This window comes from Parus major, chromosome 1, assembly GCF_001522545.3.
Source record: "Parus major isolate Abel chromosome 1, Parus_major1.1, whole genome shotgun sequence".
NCBI lineage: Eukaryota > Metazoa > Chordata > Aves > Passeriformes > Paridae > Parus > Parus major.
Window position 1 is genome coordinate 39,022,601 of NC_031768.1, and position 26,757 is coordinate 39,049,357.

Sequence of the window (26,757 nt, forward strand, 5' to 3'; positions counted from 1 at the left end):
TAGGTCAAAAATACTGTCAGATGATATAGTAAAATCCTGCTGCAGGTATCATAAGTTAATTTATTTTTTTTTCATTCATGGTTTCTGTTTCCTTTTCTGCAGATACTGATTATGTTGTCTATAAATAAAAGCATTTTTTCTATAAACTACTGTGTAAATAGCACTTATGAGTATATAATATGAAGCTAATTAATATTAGTGTTGTCACTGTTCTTCTTCCCTCCTTTATTTTCACTAGTCATTTAAAAGAAGATTTTTCCACTTAATCCAACTTGGTGATGGATCCTATAATCTCAATTTCTACAAAGATGAAAAAATATCAAAAGAACCTAAAGGATCAATATTTCTAGATTCATGCATGGGAGTGGTACAGGTAATTATAATTATTCTGCCTGTTTTCCAATTAATTCTTTATTTATTAGCAAGGGAAACTTTATTTAAAATATAGATTAGGGAACTTTTATTTAAAATATAGATTAGTGTTGTTGAAAGTAGATAAGTACCTATTATGCAGAGGAACAAATAGGCTATATCTTGCCAAAGCAACTGAACAAGATTTCAAAGGGCCGGAGACTGAATTTTTGAAATCTTTCTGAAAAGAGCAGGAATTACTAGTTCATGTCAAGTATTTAGCAAACCAAATTCTAAGACAAATGCACAAAGAACCCCAAACTTGGCAAAGTAATGACAGCATAAAATTGAAGTTTATTTCAGTTAGATTTTGTGCTTGCATGAGCTGTAATGTTTTTCATAGCTTCCTGTGTGGGATTTCTGTTGCAGGAATTGTATCGAATTCAAACACCCTTTCCAGATGCTTTTGTTTGACCTTTCTAATGTTACTTTTCTGTGCTTTTCTTTATTTTGAAAAGTTAAGGGCTTTGGTAAAATGTTTGTCAGCAGCAAGTGCCAAAGAAAAGATTGTTTTTCTTTTTTTCTTTGTGATTGTGCTATGTATTTATAGTACAGCATGTAACTGTTCAGCATGTAACAGGCACAGCATACCTGGAAAAACCCCATGGGTCTTAGGGTTTTTTTTAACTTGTACAGAAATAGGCAAAGTTTAATAAAAATGTATTGCTTAAATAATATTTTTGTAGTATAAACTTGTTTGAAGATTTACACAAAGAGATAAAGCAGCTTTACAGAGGATTTTTCCCCCCAAATATTGTAGAATTGTTTGGATACACATTTAGTAGGTAACTCCTATGAAAGTCTTATAACTGTATTACATTTTATCATGTTGCAAGCTCTATATATAATTTTACAGGAATTATTTTGCCTTAGAGATACAATTCTGGCCAACTCTATTGAAATTAATTTAATTTGTGTTTTTAAAACAAGCCAACAAGCATAAAAGTGGTTCCTAAACATGGCTGTAGTCTCATCAATGTATATAAATACCTGCAGGGAGGGTGCAAAGAGTCCAGAGCCAGGCTCTGCTCAGTGATGCCCAGTGACAGTGACAGGGCTGAAGGCAACGAGCACGACCTGGAACACAAAGAGTTACCTCTGAACATCAGGGAACTGTTTGTCACTGTGAGGGTGGCTGAGCACTGGCACAGGTTTCCCAGGGAGGTGGTGGAGTCTCTGTCCTTGGAGATACTCAAAAGCTTCCTGGCCATGATCCTGTGCTTGAGGAGGGAGTGTTGGATGAAATGATGACCAGAGGCACCTTTTAACCTCTAACCGTTCTTTCATTTTAGGATTTAAAACCTGAAACTCTCTTTTTCCTCATACATACTTTCATACTGTTCCATACTTGCTATTCTGTCAGTTCAATCCAATTAACCTCAAGTTTCCTCAGACTCTGCCAGAAGCTTGCTTTTCAAAACAAACAATGTATTACTGTTCCTTTGTTTTTTTGCAAGTGGGGCTGATACAGTCATCTTTAAGTAAAACTGTACTTTGGATGCTTTGAAATTTATAGTTGGCTGTGTCTCTAATGCTATACTGTATTGTACAGTACCCTCAGTGTTCATCCTGGCACCTGGTCTTCAAAACTGCATGTAAAAATTTGAGACTAGTTATGGATTAGCGTCAGGTGCAAAATCAAAACCAGTTAATGCTCACTTCCAAGAAGCTAAGTAGTCATTCAGTGGCTAGAATAAAGGGGTTTGGAAGTAACTGTTTTCTTCGTTTGAATTTTTGGTGGGGGCCAAATAAATGCTGATTTAAACAACCAAATATTATACATAGTGTCCCTATTCCAGACTTGTAGTTTAATTATCTTGTATTATGTTCTGTATCCTTTCTGGGTGACCTTATTGTTTTACTGTTACTTACTATTGGTGTTGAATTAGTATTTGAAAACTCATATGGGAAAAAGTGGTATGTACACAGTAGAACTTGCACTTCTATTTAACAGAAGAGGAAAACAAAGGAAAAGATTTCTAAGGACCCCAGCCAAATTACTTAAACGTAGTTTGACATGGAATTAATAGAAATGGTTTTTCATAGGCAGTTATGCTTACAAGATTTTGGTCTCAGAATGAAACTTCTTGTTTCAGAGTCAGTCTTTTTAGTGAGGGGAGATTAGTTCCTATTGCATTGATATAACACTTTTCTGGTCTGAGTTCATTCAGTGCATTTGCTTACTTATTTTTTCAAAGACAGTAGATGCCTGAGAGAAAAATACTGACTTCACTTATAGGGTGATGTTAGACCAGAATATGCTCCTTCGACAGAACTTGTATTAAGAGGAATGCTGAATTTGTGCAATAGGGGGCTTTTGTTTGGTTGGGGTTTTTGGTTTGTGTGGATTTCTTTTTTTCCCAAACTTAAATAAAGAGACCAGAATTCCTGGAATTCTGTTTGGTGTTTGTGAATTTGGTTTCATTTTGTTGGGGTTTTTATTTTAATACTAAATTTATAGAGACCTTTCTGATCAGAGATGTGGAGCACATCATATATGCAGTGTATCTACTCACACATCCAGCCATATGTATAGGCATAGTTGCTCAAATTCAGTGTTTTGTGAAAGCTGAGATCTGTGAAAGCTACTGCCTGTGTCAAGGTTTTATACTGTGAAACAGAGAGGTTACTTTTCTCAGGATTTTTCATTTATTTCAGAATTAATTTCAACTAGTAAGATTGCCTTAGGTCTGAAGTTCACACTTTTGTTTGTAAACTTGACAGAAACTCAACTTTGGTAGAATGCTGACTGTTTTGTCAACAAGTAGTTAGTCTGTTAATTGAAGAATCTGAGATACAGTGAAACTAATATGTAATTTGGCATTTAATTTAACTTAAACAAAAAATCTCCCAACCATTAAGTCTGTCTTACTGTTTATTTTAATGTTTATCTAGTGCATTATCAATTTGGAAAACTAAATTGATGATAATACAGAATTTTCATTTAAGACTTCTGAATTCTTTCCCAGAAATATGAGTCAGGCTAAGTAGCATTTGAAACCCTGATTTAAATTCTGCAGAGAAGGATGACAAAAATGGTTGAGGAAAAAAGAGCTTCATGTATATCTATATGACTGACAATATCGAGGCATTTGGGGTTGATGTTGGATATAATTTTACCTCTAGTATAAAATCCCAGTCTGCAAACAGTTGTCACTCAAATATAATATGGACTTTTGATTTCCTTTTTTTTTTTTTTTTCAGTAGACCTTAGTTGGCTTCATTCCTAGGTGATCTGAGTACATAAAGAATTGCTATTTGGGCTTTTATAAAATGATTGCAAGCAGAATGATTATTGGAAACTGGAAGACAGGCTGTTCTCTTTCCTACTTGCACTTGTTGCAGTGCTACAAATAACTTCAAAAGGTCAAATGTCAGAGAGCAGAAAGTGTCATTATGATGCATTTTTTCAAAATATCAAACTGTATTTTTGTATAGAATATCTGAAAGATGTATAACTTCCTTTGATGGTGGTTAGACAGTATGTGAAGTGCTACACAGGTCTTTTATTTTCTTATAGAACAATAAAGTCAGACGTTTCGCATTTGAGCTCAAGATGCAAGACAAGAGTAGTTTCCTTTTAGCTGCAGACAGTGAACTTGAAATGGAAGAGTGGATAAACACTCTGAACAAAATCCTTCAGCTTAACTTTGAGGCTGCAATGCAAGAAAAAAGAAATGGCGAGTGCCACGAAGGTAAGCAGGAATTCTAGCAAGGCTAATGTTATGTGACCGTGTCTTCTTACATGCATTTTGGAAAGAAAGGCTTTAATGTGGCTAAATTTTTTTTGTTTTCCTTGGTCATAAAAATTACAGGCCTTTTTACTATCCACTTCAACTGATGAGCATTTTGACCTTCTGGGCATTAAAACAGTACTGTTCTGTATTGATTTAATGTCCAGAAAATAATTATGTAACTGTTTTAAATCTAGAAAAGTAGAACCCACACTGTAAAATCAGGACTGAGGCAGTTTAAGGGAGAAAACAAAGTTACGATGGACTTGTTTTGAAATGTGTAAAATCCTGCTGAAATAATCTTTTCTGTGGTCACTGTAGGTAGAAATCATGGTTACATTGTGGGGCTTAAATTTAAATGCAATTCCTTTGACCAGAAATATTTCCTGTAAGTACTGAAATAGACTGCTTGGGTGTAGAATCCTGTTAGAGCCCTTTAAGAATAGGTAAGGCAAGTATCTGTAAGGAATGCAATGTATGTCACCAGTATTTCAGTGATAAAAGGATAGTGTAGATGTCCTCTCATTCACTTTTCCTCTTGAGGGTGGATGGGGAGCAAAACTGGTGTGAAACCAACTGTATGCATATCCAGAAGAACCTGGGAGTTATTCTAGAAAGTTGTTTTTTTATAGATAGTACAAAGTACCAAAAGGGATCCTTAGAGTTTAAAATGAGATATCACAGTCTTCAAAGACTGTCAGAATTTAATGTGATGTTTGCAGCAAAAGCAAATCTGAAAAGGAGAAGCATCTAACTCTGGGAAAGACATTTCAGTCTGTGGTCCTTAGTTGACCTTAACACTGCAAGATGTTTATAGCTAACTGAATGGCTGCTTTGTAAATCCAGTAACTGTTGGTGAGTAGAGCTGGGAACCTAATGAACAGAGGGAACTTGTTTTGAAATCAAGTTACAATGCATTGTGGAAGGAGTAATGTAAGTTTGTGCACTGATTGCCCCATACAATATCAAATATCAAATATGCAGATATCAAAATTAAAATTAAAGATGTCTTCTGGTAAGATTAGAAATAACTGCTGCTTTCATGATTTTTGAAACTGGTTGTATCTTTCAAGAAATCACTGCATCAAAATGATGCAGTTGTCATTTTTGAGGGGGTAGGAGAATAAAAACGATTAAATTCTTTTGCTATGGAGTTTTGCGAGCACTTTGGAATTTTTATACTTATTTTAAAATGAGGTTTTATAATTTCAGATGATGAACAAAGCAAACTGGAAAGCTCATCAAGTAGTTTTGATAACTACTATCCTGAAATTGCCAAGGTAATATATATTGTAAATGTCAACTTGGGATATAAAGTACTAAACATAAGTTAGCCACATGAACTTTCAGTAGAGGTAAGGCATTGGATTGAAGCTTCCAGTCAGTTTGTGATGCATGGAAAGCTTAGAAGCTCTTTTGTGAATAGGTGTGGTTATTGAGTTTCATTATTTTCTGCTTTTGGAAGGAGACGATACTGTCTTCAAGTTCCCTATAGAAATCTTAATACGCTGTTTAAATGCAGCATGTCTTATTATTTTATTAAATCATTATATTTTGTGTTGGTTTATTGCATTCAGGTAAGTGTTAAAGTGTTTCTATAGAAATCTGGTTATACTGAAGTCAAGTTTTATTTTTATTTTTAGACTTAAAAACCAGCTTAGTAGCAGTGATGAAGTGAATGTATTTTAAGATGTTTGTGTTTATAATGAACTGGCAGGTCCATGGATGCTTCCTGTGTTGCCATGGTTCTTGCTTTTCAATTTTGTTCTTAGAGAAGTGTGATAGAAACAAGCATGTAATACAATGGAACCAAATAGAAAATAACAGTAACTCTTCCTCAGGCCATTTGCAGACTTTATTTCAGTTAAATCTGTGAGTTATGTGTTGCAGTTAAATTTGTGAGTTTTGTAAGGGAGAAACTTCTGTTAAATCACCCAAAACCTGAAACTGGTGACCTTTTTTGTTGAGGCTTCAGAATCCAAACTCCTTCTTGTGACTTCCTTACTCTTTCTTCTCTGTGGTACAGTCTGGAATATTGAAACTTTTCTCTTTGACCATTCTCTGGAATGCTCTCCCTTTTCTGAGGATCTGTCTGACCTAGTAACTCCTCCTGAAGGTAGTGCAGTTTATGAACTGAGAATAAGCAAACCGAATTCTATCTACTATAGTAGCCAACATACCAAAGGATCCAGCCAGAACACATTAACAAGCATTTAGCACCCAAATTAGATGGCTGACTTAATCCTTTCTGTTACTGCTTTGAAATCAATTGAGGACATGTACACAAAAATCTGTCATGTGATAGTCTAGCTCCAGCTATGGCTGTACTTGGAAATTAATTGGGATTAGGGTGCATATAATGAAGGCTTCCTTGGAAGGGCTGTAAGCATCAAATAGCATATTTGCATGAGGCTATGAAAATTTGTTTCAGAAATAAATAAGAAATTAGATGCTCTTATTGTGTGGAACATTTTTCTTCACAGTCAGTTATTATAGTGCTTATGGTCCATTTTCCTTCCAGAGGGGACTTCAGGGCTGCAGCACCTGCATATAGTTTTAGTACTACAGTTGCCACTTCCTGTTTCCATAACTTTTGGATCAGAAGCATGCAGCTCTTATAGCTCATTATTTTTTAGAATATTATTTTTGCTCAGCTCTTTAAGCACTGACATGTTTTATTATTTATTCTATTGTTATAACCCATTTACTTTTCTGTTTCCTTCAAAATATTTTTTATAAATTTCCCCTTCTAATTCACTTTTACTAAACACTGCCTTTCAAAATAATTAGCTCTAATGTATTTTCCTAGCCTTCTTTTTCCTGAGGAAAATTACAGGGCAAACTCTGCCCATTTACATTACTCTTTGAGTCTTAACTTGATTTCTTTATATAAATGGTGTTTGTTTGGAGGAATTTTTTTTGTCCTTTTATTCTTTCTTCCTTGTCTTTTCAGCTGTTGTTTGGATTTGGTTCTTTTTTCCCCAGTGGAAGCCTTGCAAGGCATTGGGCTTTCTTTTAGAAGATTTTATAGCTGCTCTATTATTTTTGTTGGTTCTAGAAGGAAAATTTCACAATAGCTGACCTCATATCCTTAGGAGGAGAGAGAAATTCCTTCAGGGGTGATTGTAGAGCACCTGACAGTAGGGAAAAACCAGACTTCCTAGGGAGGGTTTAACCCTTGTGAGTACATACATCTCCAAGCTTTCATTTTTCTATCAATAGCTGTTAGTTTAGAACATAAACGAAGCAAGATGGTATTTTGCACTTCAGTGCATAGATGCACACACATCTGTCCCAGTCTGTCTTTCCTTTATCTGTAAGTCAACTACCAAGAGTAAATGAAGGGGTTTTGTAGTAGATTTTTTTTTGTGGTTGGTTGGGATTGTTTGGTTTTTTGTTGCATTTATTAACCTAAAAATAAATTTGACCTCTCAAATAGCTTGACTGTCATAATCAGTGTTCCCAAGCACCTCATTAACTGTTACTGGTCTCAGAATACCTTGAGGTGGGAAAATATTGTCTGAGTTTTACAGATGAGAAAATAAAATTGCAGAGCCACTGCTGTGCTATAGGCTGGGTTCATGGTAACATGCATTTCAGTTCTTGAGTTTTGACAATTGCCTCTGATCTGTCAGTCAAAAATGCATATGATCATCTGGTCTTCATGCGCAAAACACTAAAGAATCTAAAGATGCTTTAGCTGAAGCTATTTCTGTCTAGCTCCTATGGCTAGGTTATCTTCCTCCTCAGTTCTTGCCACTAAATATGACCTTTGCAAAACATTCCCACAACTTTCTTGCCATCCTTAAACTTTTTCATATTTCCTGTGTTTCTCAATTATTCCAATTGTTCAACTGGTAGAAGCTAATTTTGCCAGTACTCTGCTGGTATTGAATATCTGGGTCGTCTCTTTCATAGCAACTCTCCTCTTTTCTTCTCTTTGTGTTAAAGTTAACAAAGCAAAGTAAATTAAAACCATTGGAGCATTTATATTCAAAATAGCACCTCAGAAATTTCTCTTCTGTAATATGTCCTTTAAGCCAAATTATTTTTTAATTCCTGTTATGAACCTGAAAATAGGGTTATGAGCCCTTAGAGATTGTTCTTTTGTTGTGTTTTTTTTTTTTTTTGTTTCTCTTGAGACATAGTAGAAGTTGTTTAAGTCTCCAGCAAAACAGATGTAGACAGTAGATCACTTCCTGCTCATGGTCAGTGATGAGCATTTTGGGTTTATAACTTCTTTTAACCTATACAGACTGATCCAAAAAGAAACACCTGCCTGTAATGTAATATTTTGTATCCTTGTTTAGCCAGCTGCTACTTTAAGAATGGCATTTCTCCTGCATGGGTAATTTTGGTACATGGATCTGGTCATTTGTCATGCTCTGTGACTTGAAAAATCATAGAATGCTCCTTAAATAATACGTTTTTCAAAGGTAGCCTATGTATACCATCAGTTTTCACATTCTATTTCGTTCCACTTTTGTTTTACTGTTAATAGATAGGTATCCACAAATCCCAGGCAGTGTACAATAAACTCTGCAAAGTAACTTTTAAATGTGAGAGATTTATCTTTTGGAAGTTCTTGGGTTTTCTCCAGCTACCCACAGGAAAACCACTTCTTTGGCAGCAGGGCTCAAGAAAAGTTAAAAAAGAAAAAGCAACCAAGAAAAAGAAAAAAGAAAGCGAGCTATGATGGTGTTTCTTAATTTAGGTGATCTCTTTTTTTCCTGAGCAGTCTTACGGTCTCAGGATAGCTCTGAGCTTTAACCTGCAATCATACTGTGTGTTTTTATTTGAATAAATTAGGATTATGAAAGTTATTATTTAAGGAGGCAGATACATAAGTTATACTGAAGTGTACTTTCCATAAGCTTGGAAGGCTATATGTTGCTGATGTAAGGTTTTATACTTCTAGGGCTGGAAAAAAAGCATTAGGAAAAGAGGCTCTCACTTTGTGCTTAGACATGTTGGATGAATGTATACTAAGGAGGTACAGAGCTGAGTGAGGGAGAAATGAATGCATGAATCAAAGATGTGTGGAGCTTTGAACATCACAGAAAAAGGCATGAAATTAAAGCCCACTTTAATAGTGTGATATCAAGACTTCTTTTCTTATTTTGAACAGAGTACCAGAGAAGCAGAAATCAAGCTGAAAACTGAAAGCAGAGTTAAACTTTTTGCCCTGGATCCAGATGCACAGGTTAGACTTCTTACAAGGAAACCGGGGTATTTTATGTTGAGATGAAAGCAAACTGACCTTAATTTTTCTTTTCTCTTTTTAAAGAAACTTGACTTTTCCAGTATTGAACCAGAAGTGAAGCCATTTGAAGAGAAATTTGGAAAAAAAATTCTTGTGAGGTGTAATGATTTATCTTTTAATTTGCAAAGCTGCGTTGCAGAAAATGAAGAAGGACCAACAACAAATGTAAATAATTAATTACTTTCTATTTAAATCGGAAATACATGTCCTAATGTTTGTTTGGCACTGTCCTTAATGACAAGGATTCCTTACTGTGATTGAGAAATTTATATTATGGGGATTTTTACTCTTTTAAATCAAAATGAAGGCCTAAATCCTACAAACAGTAACATAGTTGCTAATGTTTTTGTTGGATGGTGAAGAAAGACATTTTTCTTTTATTGTCTTTTACATGTTGTCAATAATACCTAGGGTGATGGCCATGTGTGTTCATGAAAATATTACTTATCTTTTTTTATGTGCATTTTTACAGTGATCTAGATGCCAGCACTGACACTTGATCCTTTTTTTTTTTTTTTTTAATAATGTCTAGGTAGAACCTTTCTTTGTCACACTATCACTATTTGATATTAAAAACAACAGGAAGATTTCAGCAGATTTCCATGTTGATTTGAACCACGCCTCAGTAAGGCACATGCTGTCCAGTGCATCTCAACAAATGATGAATGGCAGTGGTGACAGCATACACAGAATTCAGGACATTAATGAAGCTGTCTTGCAATATCCAAAGCAGGTAAGAGCTAGGAACCTGAAGTACCAGTAGGATTTTGGATACAAGTTTCCTACATGATTTTATTTGCTTTCTATTATGTGATATAAAATGTGCATTTTCCTTCTATATTTATCTCTCGTTTCATTTCTAGGGAATATTCTCAGTCACATGTCCTCATACTGACATTTTCCTTGTGGCTAGAATAGAAAAGGTATTACAGGGAAGCATTACACATTGTGCTGAACCATATATGAAAAGTTCAGATTCATCAAAGGTATGTTTTTTTCTTCTGTGGTGTGAAAAAAATGCTGAGGCAAAGCAGATTGATTTAAAATTAATAACTAGAAATCATAATCTTAGTTCTTCTATAGTAAAGTCATGTACCTGGATAATTTGATTTAGTAAGTTGTAGTTATTTCTTGTAACTTATTACATTATAGATAAAGGAACATTTTATCAGAAACATTTATTTCACTTTTTATAATTGTGATAATGTACTTTTTGGAATATCTTTAGTGTAAACAGTTTTGACAAAAGAATATTGGACTTGTGTGAAAGCTGAGTTGAAAATTGTGGAACAGTGAAATATTAAATAAGATCATAACTGTATGTCTCTCTTAGTTAATGCATCTTACTTAGTGTAACATAGTTGACATTTTCTTTGTCTCACCTTTTGGTGACAATAGTTAATTGGCACTCTTGCTGGTTTTTCCTCCAGAATCATTCAGATCATTAATCTTCTGGTTTTATGTATAAAATTCTTGGCAGATTTAATAGAACCCCAATCACTTCTGGAAATAACCCACTGGAATATTTTAGGATTTCCAGGAATTGCAGATGGCATAACATTCTGATGTTCTATCAAACATATCTACAAAAAGTTTTGTTAATTGCTACTTCTCGTTTGTTAATGAAGAAGCAGAGGTTCAAATTTTTCTGGTTTACAGTTATGCTTAAATAGCCAGACCAGCATATAAGAGAAAAGTGTTTTTGTAAGCAGTGTCAGCTACTGTTGATGTTCTGCCTGTTTCCAGCTAAGAAGAAACAGTTAATTTTCAGTCTCTGCAGAGCATCGGTGTTCTTTCCTACAAATTTGATGCTGGCTAAGCTGGATGTAAAAAAACATGTATTTTTCACTTGGTCTTAATATAGGTCAGCCTACTGATTTGTTTTTCCAGGAATGTGTGAGTTTGTTTTTTTTCCCTAGCTATTGTTGGAAAACAGCAGCTTTGTATTTTAGGAGTCAGGTTTTGATGTTGACTGAGTTAAAATAAACCTGAACTCAGTGTAGGTGATTTTGGTGTCCTTGGGCCTGAGCCATGTGGGGAAGCTGAGTAAGCCCAGGTGTTCCCACATTTGATGCTGAGTTCTGGACTTGTAGTGGTCCTGTACAATGGGAGTGGGCAATAGGAATGCTCATGGTTATATCAACTTACACTTTCTGGTGTTCAGTTGCTTATAATTTTATGCAAATGGACGCTTAGTTTGAACTTCTGTTCTTTTCAGGAGCTACGCTGCATTAATCTGAAACAAAATAGAACAGTACCAGCTATATGGGCTTCCATGTGGGTCACTGTAGGGAGCAAGTTCCAGTTCCCTGCAGAATTACTACTCTGGACAAGAAAGAGGGAAAATGGAAGCAGCAAATACTGTAGGGGGAAAAAAAAAAAAAAAATCAGTTTTCTCCCCTTAAATGTTGAATACAGGGATTTAATGATCATTACTTACCAAGGTTTTGTGCTTCGGAGTGCTATTTCCCCCTTTTTACAGGAAAGGATAATGGAGAGTTCTCTCTAACACACTAATAGAGTCAGGTCTTTATTATATCAACAGCACAGATCAGGAATAATATTCAGGAGGTTTTACTCTGTAGGTGGTTTTGCCTCTGGCAAAGAGTTTTCCTCTTTGTGGACACATGGGAAAAGCTGATTTCTGGAAAAGAGAAACCCAAGTGGTTCAGCTCAGTGCTGAACATCTCAAACCAGTGGATTTCTAGCTCTGATTGTTGTATGTGTTAGTTCTGCATAATGGAGTTTTTTGTTCATTTAAAAGTTGACAAAATCAAGAATTGGAAATTTTAATGGGAACAGTGTTGCAATGTCCATACATAGGGTTGCCCATGTGATCTTCATACAACTCTTCCCCATAGTCTGTGTGTATTTGTAGTAAAAGTCTTGCAGAATATTGTACTACTGTTTCTGCAGGAATGTGGTCTGGAACGTAGGGTGAGCGGTGGATGTAGGTGGGGGAACAAGTGAGAGGGGAAATGTTGGGGGTTTTTTTGGAGTTGGAGTTTTGTTTTAAAAAACAGTTTAATTTTGCTCTAGCTTTCCATCTGTGTTCTGTATATACTAATATTTCTCACGTTTAATTAAGTATTTCTTATCCAAAGTGTAGATGCGTCTGTTTTCACCCACAAAATGCTGTGAAATCAGCCCACTGTGCTTAGCCTGAAATTAATAGTTAAGAGGCATTATCAATTGTCTTTCCCCTCACATACTTAGGATTAATCTATAATCTTCTAAAGAAGATTTTATAATTCATATCAATGTCAATATGTGGGTTTTTTTCTTGTATACTAATGGTTCAGAGAAATGTAGCTTTTCAAATATGGTTATTTCTTATGTCCCTTGTAGGTTGCACAGAAAGTTTTGAAGAATGCTAAGCAGGCATGCCAGAGATTAGGTCAATATAGAATGCCTTTTGCCTGGGCAGCTAGGTGAGGACAAATCTTGTCAATCTGGTTTTTTTTCCTGACTTCTCTCTAACATGGTTTTTTGCATCTACCTTCTTGTAAAATGTCATGTGCTATTTACATTATTTCTTTTTTTTTTTGCTTTCAATTAACCAAAGATTTCTAACAAACTTGCAGTTCATCTCTGTAGTAGGAAGAAAATTATAAACATTCATTACGTTATTGTTCAAACTGTCAATATTGCCAGCTGGTTTCTGTTGTCGGTATTTTTTGTTATTGAGGATGAAATGGTTCACACTTATTTGTTAGACTGAGCTATTTATATATTAAACTCACCTACAATGACAAGAATATTAAATGCTTAATGAATATTTGCGAAGGATGGTGCAGTATATTCTGGTTTGTAATACAAAACTTTCCTGAAATCAATTTCAACACTTTCATAAACTCATCTGAAAGCACGATTTTTATTTTCAGGACATTGTTTAAAGATGCCTCAGGAACCCTGGACAAAAATGCAAGATTTTCTGCTCTCTTCAGACAAGACAGTAATAAACTTTCAAATGAAGATATGTTGAAATTGTTAGCAGATTTCAGGAAGTAAGTCTGATTTTCTCACTTGAAAAAAATAGAAACAAACCAATCTAAAACCCCTCACTCCCTAAGCCACACCATATTTTGTTATGGTCTTGAACTGAAACATCTAATATGTTGATGTACATATCTATACATGTCTTTCACATCAAGTACAGAATCTGTATAAATGTAATTAAGGCCTTCAAACAAGCTGCAGATCTTTTAGAGGGTTTGGGGGCTACAAGCAGGACTGAAGTGTAATCCCACGTGTAACTTGCAGTCAGCATCATGTCCTTAAGTATCTCTGGGCTAGCACTTATGTTTGCACAATATGCTCTTCTGTTTGTCAAAGGAAAACAAGTATGAGCATAAATCATCTGTTCCCTGACCTTGGACAAGGAACAGATTCAAGGGAAAAGGATTCAAGCAAGTCTCCTTCCTTGGGAATGTGTGTGACTCAAGATACCTAAATAACAGAACATTGGTTATCTTTCTTTTACAAAGTATTCTTAAAGACTTCATCAGTTTGTGTGTAAGATTTAGGAGTATATTGCTGGCAGATAACCATGTTCACAAAGTCGTTAATCCCCTTATTGAATAGGATGTAAAATAATAGAGCAATCTCTGCTGCTTTGCAAAGAAATTTCCACATCTCTTACAGCACAGTTGGCAGGAGTGGTGTTAATTTGAGCCATCACTAAGCACAAAAGGCACAGGCTATGGTTTCTTTCTTCTTGCTTAGCAAATCTGATAAGGAGATGAGGTTTGTAATAGATATTTTAGCTCACTTTTAGCAAGTGGTTGAAGGTTTCTTCAACTTCATGTGGCAATGAAATTGCTCTGTATGCTGATATTCCTTGCCATAAACGTTATGACTAGAATTGAAACAAAAAATAAGTTAGCCTGCTACACTAGGTTGTGAGAAAAGGCAGTGCTTTTGGGTATTTCAGCATCCTGTTTGTGGAACCATGTACATTGTTTCACAGGAATTACAGTAAGAAAGGGATTTTAATATATGAGGAATATCTGTTGGAATTAGAATCCTGACCCCAACCAGACGTTTGCTTCACAGCATGGGATTGCTTTTTGGGAAAACTTTGCATCCATTTGTTGTGCAGTAATTTTTAAAAATCATGCTGCTGACTGTCTTTACTAATAATGGTATTGGCATGGAAAATACTTGTACTTCATTTTTCTGAAATAGCTACATGATAACATCTATAGTTGGTGGGTTTTGCAGGGTGAATTGTTAGTCTAGAAAAAGGAGGAGATAGAAACTTGCTGATTTCCCTTCCCCCTGCTTTATTCTACTACTATGAGTGCTTATCACTGGCCACTGAGATTTTAAAATTACTTACAGATTCCCTCTTTGCTGCAAATGATAGTGACAAAACTTGCCTTTGACAAAGAGTTTATTTTTGGTTTAAAGAAAGAAAAAGTCATGCTTTCCTGTGAACTTTGACACACACGTGTGTGAAGACTCTTTTTTTTTCCCATGAGAATTTAATGGAAAAGAAAACTGTGTATCTAGGCAAAAAGCAAGACCAGATCAGTTATGCATCCTCATACCATCTTTCCTATCATACTCCTGTTTCAGGATATTACTTTTGCCTCTGTTTCCTATTATCTTTTTTTTGCTGGCATCTGATTTGCATTTAGCCTGACATTGAGGCATGTTTTTTTTTTTCCTTCCTACAGACCTGAAAAGATGGCCAAACTTCCTGTTATTTTAGGAAATCTGGATGTTACAATTGACAATGTGTCACCAGATTTTCCAAGTAAGTATTAACAAACACTGTTAAATGGAAATGCAGGCTTTTTCCTTTTCTGTTCTTTATTTGTTTTTTTCAATGTATTTTCAGATTATGTTAACTCATCATACATTCCCATGAAACAGTTTGAAAACAGTACCAAGACACTCACAGCATTTGAAATAGAGGAGTTTGTTCCCTGTATACCAAAATGCACTCAGCCTTTTACCATCTACAACAATCATCTTTATGTTTATCCAAAGCACTTAAAATATGACAGTCAAAAGTCTTTTGCAAAGGTGAGTAGAGGAAACCTGTACCACCTTCTTTCTCAGGTTTGGTTAAGATTGTTTACATATTTATTTCTGTGATGATCCTTATGATTAATTGCTTGGCTTTATGTTTTTAACTACTGCTTTAGGCTAGAAATATTGCAGTGTGTGTTGAGTTCAAGGATTCTGATGAAGAGGATTCTTTGCCTTTGAAGGTCAGTGTTCTTGTTTTTGTGGCTGATAGAAGTAAATAGTGAGTAGTTAGCTAAGTAACAGTAGTACTGGATTAATTGATCTAGTTTGGGATGGTGGCTCGAGAGTAACTTCTGGATGGTTTGCTTGTTTCTGATAAAAGAGATTTCTAAAGAGTCCTCAGAGTATTTAATGTCTTTAATATTTTTTTTTACTAAAATTCTAGGAATAAACTTGTTGCAAACAAGGGTAGCTTATACCTGCTCCCCAGTAAGTTAAACATTTAAGATTTATATCAGCTGCAGAGCCAAGTTCCATTTTATGAGCTATCACAATGAATAAAAGGTGCCTGGAAGAACAGAAGTAGAAAAGTGTGAGAGATGTCCTGAAGTGAAATCACAAGGTCAGCTCTACTGCACAGCAGGCAGACTGAACATAATGTAAAGAAACCAAGTTAAACACAAGTTAAAATACTTCAGATGCCGAGTGAGATATTCTAAGCTGAGAGTAAAAAGGATCACAGGGTCATTTTGTTCTTTTTTCCTTTTTTCTGTTCTTAGTGTATCTATGGTAGGCCTGGTGGACCAGTATTTACTAGAAGTGCATTTGCTGCTGTTCTGCATCACCATCAAAATCCAGAGTTTTATGATGAGGTAAGCTGCCTTTCTGAGGAAACTTTTACCCGGTCAGGTACTATGTAAGTTTCAAAATAAAAGAAAATATTAGAGGATTGCAAAGTTCTCCATTAAATCAAGTCCCTTTTCTAAGGACCTTTCTTAAGTTTTGTGTGTTTGATTTGTGGTCTAGCTTCAAGTAAGGTACAAGCTGGAATTGCTTTTTAAATGTAGAACCAGTAATACATGTCAGTGCTCTAGCTGAAAACTTCTACAGAAATTTCTTTGCCTTTCAGATTAAAATAGAATTGCCCACTCAGTTACATGAAAAGCACCATTTGTTGTTCACCTTCTACCATGTCAGCTGTGATAATTCAAGCAAAGGGAGTACAAAGAAGAAAGATGTTGTTGAAACACAAGGTTTGTACACTAATGCTTTACTTTTGGTAATTAGTAGGGAAATTTTTTGAAGTATGCTTATCTGGTAACCCATAATTTTTATGATCCATATAATGCTTTCTAATTACATAGTACTGACTGAAATATTTAATAAGATACTTCTAATTTAAATGTTTCAAATTTTGGTTTAGAGTGTCCATCAAATGTACAGTGTTTTTCAAAATCAATGACAATTACTTCGTGCTTTCAATGTTTTGTAGTTGTTTGAGTACAAATCATTTGGCTTTTACAGTAAGGTTTTCTGTTTAATGAATTACATGTCAGAATTATTTGGTAATACTTTTAATGTGAGGGTGTATGTGAAGTTTCATAATATTTAAAATTACTTGCCTTTCATATTCTGTAGTTGGGTATTCTTGGCTTCCTTTGATAAAAGATGGAAGAGTGGTCACCAATGAGCAACAAATCCCAGTGTCAGCAAATCTTCCATCGGGCTATCTTAGTTATCAAGAAGTGGGTATTGGAAAGGTATGTTGTAGAAAATGGCTATAATCTCAAAATGAACCCAAACATTGTGGAGAGAAGGCTTGGTAGTAATTCCCCATTATTCTGCTGATAAGATTTAAGTAATTTTCCAGTAGAATTTATTTTCTTTTATAGTTGAAATGGAATGCTTAGCTGAAGTCAGATGTCTGACTTAGAGGACACAAACCCAATGAGATATGGGAAACAAAAAAAAAAGTATTAGAGTAGGTTGAGTCAAATTCTTGTAAAAAGTTGTTAAATACTTACTTCTGTTGTTATTTAGCTGATAAAATTAAGAAATGCTTAAGTTTAATTTTCTGTAGTAATAATTAATTTGAAGTTACAGTAATTTTCAAACATTTAAAATTATTTTGAGCTTATAAAGATATGCAAATAATCTGAAGTCCTTTACTAAATTTTTTTTAGCATTTCATGCTGTCTCCTTTCAGTAAGTCCTTTATTCCTGAACAAGTGTTATTCTCACATCTTAATTTTTGTGATCTCTATACTTCACGAGTAAAATTTATGGTTGTATTTTTCAAAGCAGAAAGCTTGCATAATTGCGGTAATATAAATCATACCAAGGAGGATGCAAAATGAAAATGTGATAGGGAATTTGACAGAGATTAAAATGCAGAGACAAAATTGACTAATCTTGGAGGAAGAGACCTAAAATCAACATCAAGAGGTGCTGCTCTCCTCCTGTTCTACCACCTGGTCTTTTTTAAACTCTGCTGTAAGCTTTCCAACCATTGTCTCCTTCACATCTTTCATCTTCTCACCTTGTAGGTGTATTCTTTATGCCTCTGCTGTTTGTCTCTGCTCATGCCCATGGGTAGAAGGTTAGGACCAATCTGACTAGGTGTAGATTTGGCCATAAAATCTTTCCCTAACTGGCTGTCAGGGTCAGCATTCTCATTCTCAGTTCTTTGGAAATGGGATGAGAAGGAAGGTCTGGCTGCTACCTATCAGTGATAGGCGTTAATTTTTAAACCTTGTGAGTATCTGTGGAAATCCTTGTGTTATTTTTCTGAGAAAACTACTAAATATTTCTTTCTAGTTAGAAGTTTCTTTGCAGAGTTGTAGGGGAAGCACAAAATCTGTGACTCACAGAGAATCAATTTTGTTAGCCATCAAGGAAACTACTGTGGGACTTGTAAAAAACATTTTAAGCTTCATAAATGCTTTTGGAAATATTGCCTGCATAATTTTGCTTTTTTTATGACTTTATTCATTGCACACTGCATTTCTTCAACCTGTTTTTTGCTTTTTGAAAGAAGTGTTAGTGGTACTGTTAACTGTTTTACTTTAATTTACTGCTACATTATTTTACTTTTCCACCTCCTGTGTGTGCAGCATTCTGGTCCTGAAATTAAATGGGTTGATGGAGGCAAACAACTGTTGAAAATATCCACTCATCTGGTGTCAACTGTGTATACACAGGTGAGTTATAAAACAAATTTAATTAGGAAACTTTTTAGGAATTTTGTATGTTTATAGTATGCATATACAATGTATGGGAAGATTCTTAAACTCAGTATGCTCATCCCTGTTCTGTCTCTTTGGGCTTTTCTCATGGTCTCTTTCTTTTACATCAGATGTGAAAAACAGAAGATCTTAAATGGAAGCTATTCAAAACATGAGCCTTTTGTCACCTGTCGTCCATTCCAGTCTGAATTTTCCAGTTAGATTAGAGGTCATAGCTGTCTAAAAGCTGTTCACTGGCATGTCTGCAAAGCATTGAGTCCTGTTAGACCTGTTCATATAAAACATATTATAACTGGTTGGGATAATTAAGTATGCTATTTTCTGCATGCCAATAGGAAGCAAATATAGGTGGCATTTTCTAGAATAGGTATTCAAAAAACACTTGAAATTTCATTTTAAAAAATAAGATTTAATAAGTCTTCAGAATAGTGCACTTCAACTGTTATTTTAGAAAATTGAATCTATGGACAAAGATATGTATTTATACATGTAAATATTTTTAACGGATTATAGATGGTAATGTTAGATATTGTTTAATTTGTTATTCTTTTTGTCTTTGACAGGACCAGCACTTGCATAATTTTTTTCAGTATTGTCAGAAAACAGAGTCCGGAGCTCGTGCACTAGGAACTGATCTTGTAAAATATCTTAAGGTATAAAATGGCAGTGAATAACAGATTATATAATTCATTTATGCATTTTCAAAACCTTGGAACATCAGACATTTTATAGGTTCCGTTTTTCAGTGTGATAATTAGTACTGTGACTATGACTCGTATTAATGGAATATGCTGTGGAAAAAGCCCACAAAGATACTTTCTGCTTTAAATAAATTTACAATTGCAATGTAAGAGGAAACCACAGAGAAATAATGAGACAGTATTGGTCAGCCTTATGAGTGGTAATTTCAAAATGCTAATAGCTTAGTTTGTCAAAATAATCAAATTGAACTGTGTATGGATATTATGAGAAGTCACAGCTCTTGATTTTTCTACAACTTTGCTTAGAAAGTCATCGTCATGTCTTCAGTTCTCTTTCAGGATTAGATCAATAGAATGCATGGTTTTCACTTCAAATTTTTCTGACGCAGATCACATAGGAAGAAAGACCATTTTGTCTCCTGAATAGCGTGGGTGTGAAGGCTAACAGAGACAAGACAGTTGCTTAACACCTAACATTAAATGAAAATGTTTGACATTTGTTGTCTGCATGCACTTTCAGCAAATACATTTCTTTTGTCAAATTCTCTTTAATTCCAGGGAATTTTGTGGCAAAATACTCTGTAGGATGAATTTCATACACTGCTTTTTCTGTTAGGGTGGTTATGTCTGTAGGATCATTTGCATGTGATAGAATGCAAAGGCATATAAGGAAGAAATTGTCATTAATAATTCACTGTCTCCAATTTCCATTAAGCAGTTAGGGATTCTAGTTCATCCTGGGTTTTGACACAGTTGCTAGTTTATTGTTTAGCAGTAACTAGTATAAGTAGTATTGCACTTAGCACAGGTAAGAAATCTGCATGTTTTTGTGGAACTTCTGTTTGCTAAATGTCTGCATTGGTGGATGAAATACCAAAATATACCAATGTGAGTCTCATTGTGCTGCTGGGCACATGGACAGACTTTTCACTGAATCATTACCTAGAGTGCATGTCAATGGAAAAGTACAGATAAATACTTCTAAAATGCTGTTAATAACACCTAATTTGTATCCCTAATTTACTTTTCTGTAGAAAACATTTACTAAACATTTATATTAGAAAATATCCTCAATTGCTTTCTGTGCCATATTTTTGGTAATAAACACCAAATGGTGCAAGCAGCTTGTATTTTAGGAAAGAGACTTGCAATAAATTTTATGGTTTCAGAATTTGAGATTTAAATGCTGTTGATTCACAGAAGTGACAGTATTACTACTCTCTTTTAGAGCCTTCATGCTATGGAAGGCCATGTGATGATAGCTTTCCTGCCAACTGTTCTAAACCAGTTGTTCAGAGTTCTCACCAGAGCAACTCAAGAGGAAGTTGCAGTCAATGTGACAAGGTAAAGAATTTTAAATGCTTCATAGAGTCTGTGTGATGACTGGGTTATCACATAAATCTGAAATTGAGTAGCATTTTTGCTCTTGCAATCACAGTTTTCTTCATAGGTTTACTTGTTTTCTGACTTCTGTTTAGGGTTATTATCCATATTGTTGCTCAGTGTCATGAGGAGGGCTTGGATAGCTACCTGAGATCATATGTGAAGGTAGGTAAAAGTAAATTGAATATTTTCTTTTTTTATTTCCCTAAGAAAGAATGTATTTAAATTCAGTTGCATCTCTTCAATTTCAATTCTTTCATATTGTGCCATAATTTCATATTTAATTCTATTTTTTCTTCCCAAGTATGCATATAAAGCAGAGCCCTATGTTGCTTCTGAATATAAGACAGTACATGAAGAGTTGACAAAGTCAATGACAACAATTTTAAAGCCATCTGCTGACTTTCTTACAAGCAACAAGCTGCTTAAGGTAAGTGCTGAACTGTACATTTTACTGTGTGCTCTTATCTAGTCATAACTGAAGAGCAGGAACTGAGTGTATTGAAATAGTTGTTGAATGCATGTGGCCATCTTACTGAATGCTTTCTTTTCTCTACAGTATTCATGGTTTTTCTTTGAAGTTCTGATAAAGTCAATGGCTCAACATTTGATAGAAAACTCTAAAGTGAAGGTATGTCAACTGCTGCAAAAAAATATTTGAAGGAAGATTCATATGGTCTCTTCTTTCTCCAGTCACATGTTTCTTATTGCATATTAGAAAGAAAGGGAGAGAAAGAGGCAGCAGGAAAATCAGTTGAAATATTAGCTAGGAAAAAATACATGGTGGGATTCAACAATAATATAAAATAATAGAAACCTTTAAAATGCATATAGTAGAGCAGTCTGTGTAAATCATCAAACTCTCTATTAGGAATTTGTAATTCTTGTGGTACAAAGAAGATGGGAGCAGTAGATAACACTGTGGACTTTGATGTAAGCACTACCCAAAAAAATGTGGGCTTTTTCCTGAGCAGTACTGTGGGTGTGATATTAAATGATCATGAGAACAGTGAGTCATGAAATTTGCAGTCTTCTGTATGTAGTAAGAAATATCAATATTTAATTTTGTGTTATTTCCTGCGTTGGAAAGAGAATGCTTGTCCTAGTTTAGAACTTCAGAAATGCATTTTTCTACAAGCTTAGCCTGTAAGCAGTGTTTTTTGCTTTTGTGACAACTTTTTAGTTTATTTACTTTTGGGTTGTAACAAGTCTTGAAAGTTTCAAGTATACAACTCAACTGAGTAACATATCAGGTTGTTGTGATGTTGTTATCGCTATTTTCACTGTGTATTTAGAATGATCAGGAAAAAACCTTGATAGTTCTACACTTAATATGATGTGGTATGATCAGTAGAGTTTGAGTCCCAGTTCAACTAACCTAATTGCCACCTTCTCTGTAATGTGAGAGAGAGGAGCAGAATTTACTACAGTTTGCAAGTATTCTCACCCCTGAACATTGCTTCTTGATTTACAGGCCCCTTAAATATAAGCTGTTTAGCTAGATTTTTTCTGCCTTACTAGATAATGTAATAAATGCAACATGCACTCAGATATTTCCTGCTTATGATATCTGCTAAAAAGATGCATTTCTATGTGCAGCAAAATTATTTCTATAGCAAGAACTATGTTAATTACAGCCCAACAAAGACTGAGCTACAAGGGCATTGTAGGACACTGGCATACTCACCAACAATCTCTTGTTCTTATTTGCTATTTCATGCATCAATACTGTTTATATTTATAAAGGGATCTTTTTCAGCCTTACTGTCTATTCTTTAATGTTTTTAAAACTAGAGCTGGAGGTTTTGGACCACAATTCAAACACAAAGGAAGCAAATTATGTAATCATTGATATATGAGGGGCCTTGACAATGACTTGTTCTGTCTAGGAATGTTGCATTTATTGTAGTTCAAAAAACTATTTAAATAAAAGTACTTAGACCACATGAATGTTTTGGTTTCAATTTTCAAAAAGAAAAGACATGATGACCATACAGTTGAAACAATTTCTGTCAATGTCATCAGCCTCATGTCATTAATTCTCTTCACACAAAAGACAGAATCTTTAGTAAAGGATGTAAGATGTAGAGAAATAAAAGAGACTCTGCAGTGCCAAAGAGCTGAAGAGCACTTACTGACCAAATTGTCAGAGTGTACAAATTCATTGATGAAGATAATATAGGTGGTGAGTGGAAAGAAAGAAATTATGAATGAAGAGGAAATATTTTAAGTTAATTGGCAAACTACCAAAAAGTAAGAGAAAAGAGTTCTTATTGTGGAAACTTGAAAACACAGAGAGTAAGATTCTGATGCCTGAAGAGCTGGGATTTTGAAGTTGCTGAGGAGTAAGAGAAAGAAAAGCATGGATGATAATTTCCTCAATGGTGAAAGCAGTTATTACCAAGATAGTTACAGAACAGAAAAAAATGAGGTTTTTTTTCAAGACAGAAAGGGCTGTCTGATAATGTAGTTAATATATGTGAACCAACTGTTGTCTGCTTAGGAGAGGAAGACGGGTAAAATTAAAAGACTCCCTCATATTCTTAAGCTTGTGTATATTGCAGTATTTAAAAATATTAATGCATTATACTTAGAAGCTTTTATACATGTGGTTTATGTCATCAAAAACTGCCTTGCTTGAATTTCAGTACTAGAAGATAGTGCATTTTATATTTGCTTTTAAACAAATGATTCTTCTCCCCTTCAGTCTAGAAATGGAGGAAATTCGAAAACTATTTCCTCTCTCCCTGTGAGGTTATCTATGTATTATCTAAAATAAATTTTCTGATATATTCTAGTGTTATAAACTGTATTTAATATTGCATCTGAATTAATTTCTAGCTGTTGAGAAACCAGAGATTTTCCGCCTCCTTTCATCATGCAGTGGAAACAGTTGTTAATATGCTAATGCCACACATCACTCAGAAGTACAGAGACAATCCAGAGGCCTCAAAAAATGCAAACCATAGCCTGGCTGCCTTTATAAAAGTAGGTACACAAGAGATTTGGACTCTGTGATTATTCTTTCAATAATATTGCTTCTGTATGAATTTTATGGAATCTTAAAGCCAACTCATATAAAGCTGAATATGCATAAAGCCTTTTAAATATAATTTTATGTCCATGTTAAAATGCATTGAAGTATAATTTGCATCTTCTTTAATTAATACAGCATCCATTAAGATTTAAGAAATTAATTTACATTATATTCAAAATGTATTTAGATTTTTTCTTTCTTTTTTCTTTAAAAATATCATCTGGGTTGCCTTTAAATCCTGCAGAAGTTTTCACTAATGCTTTATTTGCATGCATTTTATGTAGAAAGATTTTTAGTGTCTTTCATTTTTCAGCCAATAATATTTACAAGGGATAAAAAAGGATGGGAATTAAGTGGTAAATAAAACTTCTAATGGCATGATATTTCTGTCAAGATAGAGTTCTTTTCAAACTGTTTTTTATTTGTGATTTAATATGAGCACTCTTAAGGGAAAATTTGGTATTCATATATGTGCACATATATTTAGTTTGCTTGTTTTATTGTTTTTTATATTCAAACTGAAATGTCAATAATGTGTTTGGAAAATAAACCTATTAAATACAAAAATATAATTACTGAACTCCAAGACAGTAGTAAATCAATTCTATCTTGGTTTTACTTGTTCTCCCCAGAGGTGTTTCACTTTTATGGATAGAGGCTTTGTTTTCAAGCAAATCAATAACTACATCAGCTGCTTTGCCCCAGGAGATCCGAAGGTACTCAGTGTTTTTAAACAAGCTATTTTTAAATGTTGTCTCTTTTTGATGCATGGGGATAAAGTCCTGCATTAAGTCTTCAGACCTTTTCCCAGTTACATTAGAAGTCCCTGCTCTGTGCCTAGAGCATTGTTTTTTCCCATCAGACCACCGTTTGCTATTTTGATTTCCATCTTCAGGTGCAATTTTGCCACCCTAGAGTGTGTGAATCACAGAAGTGCTGGGGTGTGGGGGTGCAACACTAGGCAGAAATTTTGAACATGAGTGCAAGAAGTCTGAATTTGGAAGAGTTGATATTGAATATCTTCAGCTACCCTTACTGGAGTGGGGAAGGCATGTATCAGATGCCCAAAGAATTTCTGCTATGTGTCCAAACTTTTCTTACATAATAGGGTTGTAAACTTTGAACAATGGGAAGAGTAAATTGGATCAGTTGTTAAGTATGAGTTATTCTGGATTTATTTTGTGCTGACGTGGGTAACTTTGACAGGTCTATATCCAACAGTGCAAGACTGAAATGAATCACTCAATTGTGTTAGAAATTTGTTTTTAATATGTTATTCAAATCACTGCATCAGTTGTTTAATTCATACTTTCTTTTTGCAGACTCTTTTTGAATTCAAATTTGAATTTCTTCGTGTAGTCTGTAATCATGAGCACTATATACCTTTGAATCTACCGATGCCGTTTGGAAAAGGCAGAGTTCAGAGATACCAAGGTAAATTCTTCCAAAGTAGTGTATGACATATTTCTTGTATGTCAGCTTTTTATTATTAGGTGTGTACACTGTGTAACTTCAGGTCTGTGAGATGATGGAAAGCTTGAAATTATTAAATAGAAGTCTAAAGTTTCAATCCTTTCTTTGAAAGTTAAAGGAAGTGCTTACGTAGCAGAGTAATCTTTCCAAAGAAAGACATGGTAAACTTTTTTCCATGTAAATATATTCAGGTTTATATTTCAGTTTTCATATTTCATATATTTAGGTTTAAAGGGACTTCAAGGAGTAGGTCTGTAGCCCAATTTTCTGCTTTGATCATGTCAGGCCTTCCTTTCTCTAGAAGCACTAGTCCTCCCACAGATGGTGCCATTGCAGGAAGTTCATCCATCCCAGGTGCAGAATTTTGCATTGTTCCTTATGGAATTTGATTGCCACTTCTGTAGAATCTAGATTCTTCTGAAATGCAGCTCTGCCCTTTGAGCAAATGAACTGCAAATGAACTATCTGCAAGCTTCATGGGGGTGTACTGTTTCTCCCCTTTCAGGTCGTTGATAAGGTTGTATTAAGTAGGATAGTCCTTGGGAAGCTCCTCTTGCAGCTGTCTCCAAGTAGGGTACAAACCATTAACCTCCCAGCTTTTGAGCCCAGTGATCCACATAGTTATTTTTCACATTTGGGTGTCTTCTCACTTAGACTGAAATGTCCCAGCTTGGATACAATGACCATGTCAACATCTGCTGTTCTCCCCTTAAAACAGACCAGTCTTAAAGCATGATTTACTCTGGGTAAATTTATTTTGGCCATTCCCAGTCACACTCTTCTCCTTCACTTGGTGAAAAATGACTTCACCATGGCTTAACAAAGGTGATAGTGAGCAATTGTCCAATGGTATCAGTTAACTCAGCCTTTCATCTGGTGGATTTACATAACTGGAGGTCTCTCAGGAGATCCCTGACCTGATCCTTATCCACTGGCACTAATTGTCTTTCTTGAAGATAGTCTCTGGACTGCTAAGGCCTGGAATCATGTCAGCAAAGTAACAAAGAAACAAAGTTATGGAGTACATCAGTATTACACAACCCACTGTCTCTAAATCACAGTCCCCAGTTAGCAAGTATCCCACATTTTCCTTATTCAGGGGTTTAATGCTAATGTGGTGGTGAAAGCTCTTCTTGTTGTTATTGATGTCCATTACCAGTTTTAGATGTAGCTGAGCTATAGCCTACCTGGCACTCTCCCTGAATACTTCTATATTCCTCTTTTGTAGATTGTTCTCACTTCCACTTTGTGCTTCTTTTTTTTTGTTATTTTTTTTTTTGGTGCGTGTAGGAGTTCAGTCATGTAAGCCCTGTGTAGCCCAGCTGGGTTCCTGGTACATCCAGTTTGGTGCCAAAACAAGTCATATTTTAGCTATTGCTTCTATGGCTGTGAAGACACATTAATTTCTTCCAGGCAGTGAACTACAGCAGAAATCACTAAACAAGAGACAAGGAAGGTGCTTTTACAAGGAATCAGTAAACCTGCCTAACATATTTTTGTAGAATAGGCTTTTTTTTCTCTAAAATATTTA

The 26,757-nt window shown here is 34.9% G+C and overlaps 1 protein-coding gene across 21 annotated transcripts in view; it reads left to right on the plus strand.

Annotated features, from left to right (window-relative positions):
- DOCK9 (dedicator of cytokinesis 9) overlaps window positions 1-26,757 on the plus strand; it is a 110,721-nt gene that overhangs the window by 51,768 nt on the left and 32,196 nt on the right. For 20 of the 21 annotated variants that reach the window (XM_015633473.3, XM_015633498.3, XM_015633570.3 and 17 more), the window contains exons 7-30: window positions 239-373; window positions 3,932-4,106; window positions 5,358-5,425; window positions 9,274-9,348; window positions 9,433-9,573; window positions 9,941-10,141; window positions 10,272-10,394; window positions 12,757-12,839; window positions 13,293-13,415; window positions 15,090-15,169; window positions 15,254-15,441; window positions 15,564-15,629; window positions 16,167-16,259; window positions 16,517-16,640; window positions 17,026-17,147; window positions 18,501-18,587; window positions 19,196-19,285; window positions 20,562-20,677; window positions 20,812-20,881; window positions 21,021-21,146; window positions 21,276-21,347; window positions 23,558-23,704; window positions 24,386-24,469; window positions 25,076-25,187. In XM_015633473.3, the coding sequence (XP_015488959.1) occupies window positions 239-373; window positions 3,932-4,106; window positions 5,358-5,425; window positions 9,274-9,348; window positions 9,433-9,573; window positions 9,941-10,141; window positions 10,272-10,394; window positions 12,757-12,839; window positions 13,293-13,415; window positions 15,090-15,169; window positions 15,254-15,441; window positions 15,564-15,629; window positions 16,167-16,259; window positions 16,517-16,640; window positions 17,026-17,147; window positions 18,501-18,587; window positions 19,196-19,285; window positions 20,562-20,677; window positions 20,812-20,881; window positions 21,021-21,146; window positions 21,276-21,347; window positions 23,558-23,704; window positions 24,386-24,469; window positions 25,076-25,187 (2,701 nt within the window). The remainder of the gene's footprint in view (window positions 1-238; window positions 374-3,931; window positions 4,107-5,357; window positions 5,426-9,273; window positions 9,349-9,432; window positions 9,574-9,940; window positions 10,142-10,271; window positions 10,395-12,756; window positions 12,840-13,292; window positions 13,416-15,089; window positions 15,170-15,253; window positions 15,442-15,563; window positions 15,630-16,166; window positions 16,260-16,516; window positions 16,641-17,025; window positions 17,148-18,500; window positions 18,588-19,195; window positions 19,286-20,561; window positions 20,678-20,811; window positions 20,882-21,020; window positions 21,147-21,275; window positions 21,348-23,557; window positions 23,705-24,385; window positions 24,470-25,075; window positions 25,188-26,757) is intronic. The other variant, XM_015633587.3, reaches the window with a different exon arrangement.